Source organism: Scyliorhinus torazame, chromosome 14, assembly GCF_047496885.1.
Source record: "Scyliorhinus torazame isolate Kashiwa2021f chromosome 14, sScyTor2.1, whole genome shotgun sequence".
Taxonomy (NCBI): Eukaryota; Metazoa; Chordata; class Chondrichthyes; order Carcharhiniformes; family Scyliorhinidae; genus Scyliorhinus; species Scyliorhinus torazame.
In genome coordinates, this window is record NC_092720.1 from 112,572,450 (window position 1) to 112,580,745 (window position 8,296).

An 8,296-nucleotide genomic window follows, 5' to 3' on the forward strand; every position below is an offset into this window, starting at 1 on the left:
ACCGGAGGTGGTGTTGACCATGCATGCCACCCAGACCAACACTGCACATGTGGCATCCGCGGTGGAGGCACTGGGGACGACAGTTTTGGATATGGATCAGCATGACCGTCCGCCCCCTCAGGTGTTGCTACCTCCACCTGCTGTACCAGATCTACTTTGTGGTGTGCACCAGATAGTGGGCGAAATTCTCCCCCAACGGGGGATTTTGATTTACGCCGGCGGGACAGGCAATTTCTGGGCGGGACTTCAGCCCATCCGGGCCAACTGGCGCGGCCCGATTCCCGCCCCCGCCCAATCTCCAGTACCGCCCTGTGTCTCAGGAGTCTCTTCACTAAATAAGTATCTCTGGGATGGTGGAGCATGTCCAAAGCCTCAGGCATTCTGCGCAGGCGCTGGTCAAGGTCCAGGCCAGGGTTGATGCCACACAAGTAACCACGTGCCAGAGCCACCTGGAAATCGCAGCTGCGCTTCTGAGTGTGGGAACGGGCATGGCCCAGGCACTGGCTGATGTGGCACAGACACAGAGGCAGGTGATCCAGTCCCAGAGGTAGATGGCGCAGTCACTGGCTGATGTGACACAAACCCAGAAGATGGCACAGTCAATGGATGATGCGGCACAGTCCAAGATGTGGATGGTCCGCTCCCTGTGCTCCATGACCACGAGCCTGCAGACCCTGGTCGATACATGAATGGGCATCCAGAACAGGCAGCGTCAGGTAGCGGGGAACCACTGGGGATAGCTCCACTCACACCCCATCCCATGGAGTAGCCCGAGGGCCATCGGGCAACCCAAGGGAGGAGGAGGTGTTGGGGCTCACGCCTGTGACCCTCGCGGGGGAGGTGCGGGAACACCGCAGCACCTCGGACTCCCTCCCACCCCCCCTGTCCCTGGTTAATATGGTGGGCAGCGGGTGCAATCCTTCTCGTTGGACAAGGCCTTGGTGTTCCTCCTCCTCCTCCAGCACATCATCCCTCTGCTGCGCGATATTGTGGAGGTCGCAGCAGTCTGCCGCGATGCGGACGACCCTCTCAGCATAATACTGGAGGACCACTCCAGGGTGATTCGGGCACCTGAACCGCATCTTCAGGAGTACGATGCACTGCTCGATCACATTCCTGGTTGCCTGTATGGCCGTCGTTGCAGCGATTGGTCTGTGGCGTCCGGATCAGGGGCATCAGCCACGACCACAGTGGATAACCCCTGTCACTCAGGGGCTTATGCCTCAGCTGGGGTGGCATCTCAAACATGTCAGGAATCGTTGAGTGTGTCTGGATGAAGGCGTCATGCACACTGCCCGGGTAGCTGGCAGCTGATGGTCACATATCAGCTGCACGTTCGTCAAATGGAACCCCTTTCTGTTTTTTGTAGAGCTACCTGTGCTCGTGCTCGTCGGGGGATGTGCATCCCATCAATCATACTTGGACCCGGGACATCCCATCGATGGCAGTGAACCCTGCTTTTCGGGCATCCTGGTGTGCTCAGTCCACATTGAAGTGGATGTACTGAGCTGCCTGGGCATAGAGGACCTCCGTGATGGCACGGATGCACCTGTACACCGAGGAGAAGAATAAAACTTCCTCTTTATTGTACCAACCTCAGGTGAATGCCTTGTCTGGGTGCTATGTGTTAATGGCATCTGAAAATTACACAGAATTAACTGGAAATTATAACAACAAAAGTGGATGTACAATTTAAACAAGTCCTGGTCGGGGTTTATTCTACACTTGAATAGTAATCCCAATCTCCTGTGTATGTCTGTTTTCGTATCCTTTCCTTCAACTATCTGTTTAACCTATTCTTAATTGACATGGGCTCAGAATTTCCTCGGAGCTGTTGCTCCACTGTTATCGGTTCTCAAGCGATGCAACAGGAACTCAGTTTATGCGCGGTTTCCATCACGCTTCAGTGTTGTTCCATCACAGCTTTAGAGTTGAAATAAATGTGAGGAAATGTACCCCCATGGCTCCTCTTCAAGTATCAACACTAAGTGCGCTGACAAAGCATTGTATATCCTGAATAAAATATCTCCTTCTTCTGTGGGGCACTGCCACCCACTTTAATCAACTCAAACAACTGACCCTAACTCTGACTGTTGACTTCCCTCTCTAACCAGTTTTCCATCCAATTTGCTACCCTATCCCTGATTTCACACCTCCAGTCTTCTCTGAAAGAACATGCTGATGGTTCTGCTAATAATATTGATCAGGAGAAGTTTCCCAGCTATATGTTTATGATTATGCTAAGAGATAGTTAACCAGGTAAATTCTTTCCCCAATGTGTCCTACTTAATTGTCAATCGAATGCCAGTTTGTAGGTTTGGAATCCACTTACAGAAAATGCGTTGGGAGCTCCCGAGAATCTTTTATATGGGCTATTACACCTAAGTTGGAGAGTGCACCTTTAAATCATCCAGTCGATTTGAATCCATCCCCAGATGTGAAGGATCACCACCTCCATATCTTTAGTTTCCACCCTTGCTGCCAAGTATTTACCATTCATTTGGGAAAACCCCCAAAAAGGAGAGCATACTGATTCCTTTATGTGTGGTCATAGGAAGACTCAAATATTTTTTGAGAAAGTTTTTATTTATTTATTTACTAAAAATCTTAATATCAATAAAATATATAGAAAAATGTGCAAATTGATGTAAAAAATGGAAACAACACTGGAACAGTACTACATTGCCAGAATGGTACTGGAAATAAATTAGGATACACAAAATGGTACATGGTTATAAATATGCACAAACTAATTTAACAACAGTAAAGTGACAGATTCTTCATTTTCTCCTCTTCCAAAAAGCAGTTCAGTTGACATTGGCCCCGTTATTCTGTAAGCTGCAACAATAAAAAGACAAACATTTTGAGTATTTGTGAGTATAAAAATATATATTTCAATCAGTGCGTTTATGTAATGAATAATCTACCAATTCACATTATTAACAGTACTAATCTGGCACTTTCCTTAAGATTCCACTTCAGAAGAACAAAGTACATCCTTCCTGTGAAATATCTGTCATTATCATACAGTACACAATATTAAATAGTACTCTAATACTCAGTCAAAAAACGGAGTCCAATGGAACAAAAGGACTACGTTGACATTTACAATTGAGGCTATTAGAAAAAAGTCAGAATCTCTACTCAGCATGGCGCGAGCATTGACCTAACCTAGTTGCAAATTTATTGATCCATTGCAATGGAACAGCCACTACAAACTGCTGGTATAAATATTTATATAAGTAAAATGTATATGAGCCAGAATTCTCCGGCCGTTGGGATTCTCTTTCCCCACTGACAGCGCATCTCCAACTGCAGTTTTCCCAGCGGCGTGGGGTGGCTTCAATGGAAAATCCCATTAACAAGCGGTGGGAAGAGAGAATCCTGCTGCCAGCGAATGGTATGCTGCCGACAAACAGACGGCTGTGGACCGGAGAATCTCACCCGTTCGGTCCACAGTAAAATCGCAGTACCAGCGTCTCATGGGCTTTGAGCTGAAGTGAAGAAGTGGAAACTGATAAAGTGCAGCCACGGAGAAAGGTGTGGCGAGAGTCTAATTTTGGTGACAATAGAAGGGGAAACATTAGGACAGATCAACCCTGGTCATAAAGACTGGATGGAGGGACAGAATCTGAAATTAGGTGGAGGGAGAAATTACAGCAGCATGAAGAGTTGTAATGAACAGAGAGTGATGCATACAGCCCATTGTCAACTATAGCTACTTATGGATGGACAAGTAAAAGTTAAATATAATGCATAAAAGTGGCATAATATAGTTTCTAGGCTAATGCTTGGGGTAGGTCATACTCTTTACGGTGCCTGGACCTTTTTAAAGGTCATTTCCAATTGTATTAATCCACTTCATAATCAGCACTACTTACTTAATCTCTTTAATCTTTCTTGATACCCAGCGTGCTGTCGGGTCAGCACAGAGAGGCCCCATTTCCACAGTGTAAAATCTGAAAGAGAGCAGAAGGAACAACATTATAGGTCCATTGGAAAATGGATTAAAAGTGGTCGAAGCATATACTTGAATCAATCCTTAGACAGTTTGTGTTTTCAGCTAACCTCATCTGAATGTGTCTGTAACTCATAATATGCAAATTTTAAAGATTCACCATTGGCTAATCTCGCCCGATGTTTATTTTAAGAGTTCTTAATGTTCTTTCACTTCAAATCATGACAAAAACGCGCTCAATGTTCGATAGGAATTTAATTCTTACACCCTCCAACTAATCCAAAAACAATTTTAGAAATCTCTCTCTAAAGATTAGAGGTGCAGAAATTAAAAATGATCCAAGATTTGTTTTTTGTTTTAAAACAAAAGTAAAATAGGCAAATTGTCAGGAATGTTAAACAAAGGATAAAAGAAACAGAATGGTTCCTTACATGATGGCTTCAACGCAGGGAGACAACTCTGGCTGCATCCGGTAGTGTGAAACCTGAAATGGAATCGGCCTTCGGGACACTTTGGTGCAGCAGTTTGTGGAAACTTTTCCAGGGCCTCGGACTGAAAAACAACCATTAGTTTGGTTAAGTTTTGTTCAAATACACTTTAAACATTATTTCATGCTGTAAATGTCAATTTAACCGATCGCAAAAGTCATACAACTGCTTTCTGTACTCCTACTTCAAAAGACTGTCCTAAAATTGGGGATATACTGTATTCTCCACAAAATGTTCAAATCTGTTATTCATGGAGAACTCTGTAGGTCCATTTCTGTTCAAGACCTGTTTATCTCCATTCAAAGCTTCATCAAGTACGCAATCAATGACTCAAGGTTTACTCAAACTGTTTTACGTACTTAATTATAAGCCGTTTCCCACTTCAAACTCAAGTAGTTACTTAACATTAATAATAATCTTTGGGTGCTTATCTATCTGCCAGCTTGTTGTACTGATATGAGAACAGTATGTGTGCTGTATTGCCATGCCTGGCTAGCCCTATATAACAGCAATATAAACTACAGGACATGGTGAGAAAATATAATCCACAAGGCTATGTACTTAGAAATAAATACAGCAACTTACAAGGTCTACTTAAGACTGAGGCGGCAAAAAGGACCAGAATCACAGCGACTTTCATGTTGTTGAATAAGTGAAGCATTCAGTGGCTGGTGACTTTGTCTGTCCAGTCAGCTGGAGTTGTGTGTTGCCTCTGCTCAGTCAGTGGGTCCTTTTATACTTGATCATATACTGGGGGATTTCCTGTTCAAGAAGGGAAAATAAGTATGACACATCGAGAAGTGTGGAAAAAAAAGTCACAGATAAAAAGTACGTATTCTTGTAAGAAGTGTTAAATTACACCCAACCTCCATGTAACATCAGTCCAGGAAACATGAAATTGTTGGCGTGGTGCCAATTCCTTGGCTTTTATTTCAAGGAACAAGATGGGTAGTGGAATGCATTTGAAAATTGATTCCAATGGTTTTTCTACTCATCCATTGTCAATGTCTATTTCCCAACATCAGGTATGTCAGTCATGTCAGAGCATCTTCACGAGAAAAGTGCATAAATGAATTTTTAAAATATTGTCTTCAACTGAGGGAAAGAGAATTATGTATTGCAAAAGTTCCTGTCACTGAAAGTATCACAGATCCTGTAGTCATGTTTCCTGATGACTTAGGAAATGAGTCTGTTACAAAAGCTGCCCACAAGGGGTACAACAGGGCAAGTTTAAGATCGTATGACCTGCTCCCATGATGATAAACAACTGTGTAACCTTTTTCAAATAGTTGTAGTTCGACTTCAAGTAGAAGAGAGGAATGCATCAGGAGAAAGAGAAAGACTTACGTTCCTAACACCTTTCAAAATCTCACAACATTCCTGTTGGGCCTCCTGCTGATACAAGTGAGTGGCTAGCTAGGCCACTACACAAGACAATTAAAAGCTAACTAAACCCCAGCAAAAGTGTCAGGAAAATCTTTAGAAAAAGGACAGATGGGAAGAAATAGAGAAAAGCAATACATTCAGAAAGAATTGATGCAGGGTATTCCCAATTGAGAGAAAATCCTGATGCTGGGGTCAAATTCAGGTCCCGAAGCAACAGTGAGGATGCAGCACAAACTCAGGGATTTTCCCATCTGCAGCCAATGAATGTCTGGCCGGCATTGGCAGTCTGCCATTAACAGATGGTGGGCAGCATTAGGTTCCTGCCTGTCAAAGGAAGGCACCATGGGCGAAATTCTCCCCCAACGGCGCGATGTCCGCCGACTGGCGCCAAAAACGGCGCCAATCAGACGGGCATCGCGCTGGCCCAAAGGTGCGGAATGCTCTGCATCTTTGGGGGTCGAGCCCCAACATTGAGGGGCTAGGCCTGCGCCGGAGAGATTTCCGCCCCGCCAGCTGGCGGAAATGGCGTTTGTTGCCCAGCCAGCTGGCGCGGAAATGCGGCGCATGCGCGGGAGTGTCAGCGGCCGCCGACAGTTTCCCATGCATGCGCAGTGGGGAGAGTCACTTCCTCCTCCGCCATGGTGGAGACTGTGGCGGAGGCGGAAGGGAAAGAGTGCCCCCACGGCACAGGCCCGCCCGCGGATCGGTGGGCCCCGATCGCGGGCCAGGCCACCGTGGGGGCACCCCCCGGGGTCAGATCGCCCCGCGCCCCCCCAAGGACCCCGGAGCCCGCCCACGCCGCCGGTAAATACCAGCTTTGATTTACGCCGGCGGGACAGGCAATTTCTGGGCGGGACTTCGGGCCATCCGGGCCGGAGAATTGAGCGGGGGGGGGGGGTCCCGCCAACCGGCACGGCCCGATTCCCGCCCCCGCCCAATCTCCGGTACCGGAGACTTCGGCGGGGGCGGGATTCACGGCGGCCAACGGCCATTCTCCGACCCGCTGTGGTGTCGGAGAATGACGCCCTTTTGTAGGGCTGTCAGCAGCCTTCATACAGACTTTTTCTTACTGCTTTCATATGATGTGTGTGCCTCAACTTTTTTTTTCAATCGCTAATTGCCCTCGAACTGAATGGCTTTTGCTGAGCCATTCCATAGGGCAATTAAGAGTTAACCACATTGTTGTGGATCTGGAGTCACATGTAGGCCAGACCGGTAAGGATGGCAGATTCCCTTTCCTGAAGAGAGTTTTGTAAAGCAGAGGGGTTTTAACACCAATTGATGATGTCTGTCATGGTTACCATGTCTAATAATTTTATATTCCTTATTTATTAATTAATTTGAATTCCACCAGCTGCCATAGTGGGATATGAAACCACGTCCCCAAAGCATTAGTTTGTTCCTCTGAATTACTATCCCAATGACATTACCACTGCACTACCATCTCTCCCTGCCGCACATAGAGAGGCCATTTGAAGGGTAAATTAACATGAGAGGCTGTGTATTAACGACTGGAGCAAATAAGGAGACTATAAAAAAGATAATTAGGTTAAGTGAGTGGGCAAATATTTGGTAAATGGAGTATAATGTGGGAAAATGTGAAATTGTCCATTTTGGCAGGAAGCATAGAAAAGAAGTAAGCATGTCATCAAAATGGGGCGAGATTGCAGAGCTCTGATATGCAGAGGGATCTGGATGTCCTAGTGCCTGAATCACAAAAGGTTGTTTATCACTAAGGAGGTAGTGATGGACAAGCTAATGGAGCTAAAGGTAGACAAGTCTCCTGGCCCTGCTGGAATGCATCCCAGGGTACTAAAAGAGATGGCTAGGGAAATTGCAAATGCACTAGTGATAATTTAGCAAAATGCACTAGACTCTGGGGTGGTCCCGGCGGATTGGAAATTAGAAAGCGTGACACCACTGTTTAAAAAAGGAGGTAGGCAGAAAGCGGGTAATTATAGGCCAGTTAGCTTAACTTCAGTAGTAGGGAAGATGCTGGAATCTATCATCAAGGAAGAAATAGCGAGGCATCTGAATAGAAATTGTCCCATTGGACAGACGCATCATGGGTTCATAAAGATTTAGTGGAATCTTTTGCGGACATCACCAGTGCGGTAGAGAATGGGGAGTCAATGAATGTGATATATCTGGATTTCCAGAAAGCTTTCGACAAGGTGCCACACTAAAGGTTGCTGCATAAGATAAAGATGCATGGCGTTAAGGGTAAAGTAGTAGCATAGATAGAGGATTGGTTAATTAATAGGAAGCAAAGAGTGGGGATTAATGGGTATTTCTCTGGTTAGCAATCAGTAGTTAGTGGTGTCCCTCAGGGCTCAGTGTTGGGCCCACAATTATTCACAATTTACATAGATGATTTGGAGTTGGGGACCAAGTGCAATGTGTCCAAGTTTGCCGATGACACTAATAATAATAATAATAATCACTTATTGTCACAAGTAGGCTT

General features: G+C 45.6%; 1 protein-coding gene across 1 annotated transcript; it reads right to left on the reverse strand.

Moving 5' to 3' along the window:
* Positions 1-2,614: 2,614 nt before the first annotated feature.
* LOC140389344 (C-C motif chemokine 8-like) lies at positions 2,615-5,219 on the reverse strand. Its single transcript, XM_072473511.1, has 4 exons — positions 5,032-5,219; positions 4,390-4,510; positions 3,882-3,959; positions 2,615-2,838 (listed from the first exon to the last, which is right to left on the reverse strand). The coding sequence occupies exons 1-4, from the start codon at positions 5,105-5,107 to the stop codon at positions 2,808-2,810; spliced, it is 306 nt and encodes a 101-aa protein (XP_072329612.1). The 5' UTR covers positions 5,108-5,219; the 3' UTR covers positions 2,615-2,807.
* Positions 5,220-8,296: the final 3,077 nt, after the last annotated feature.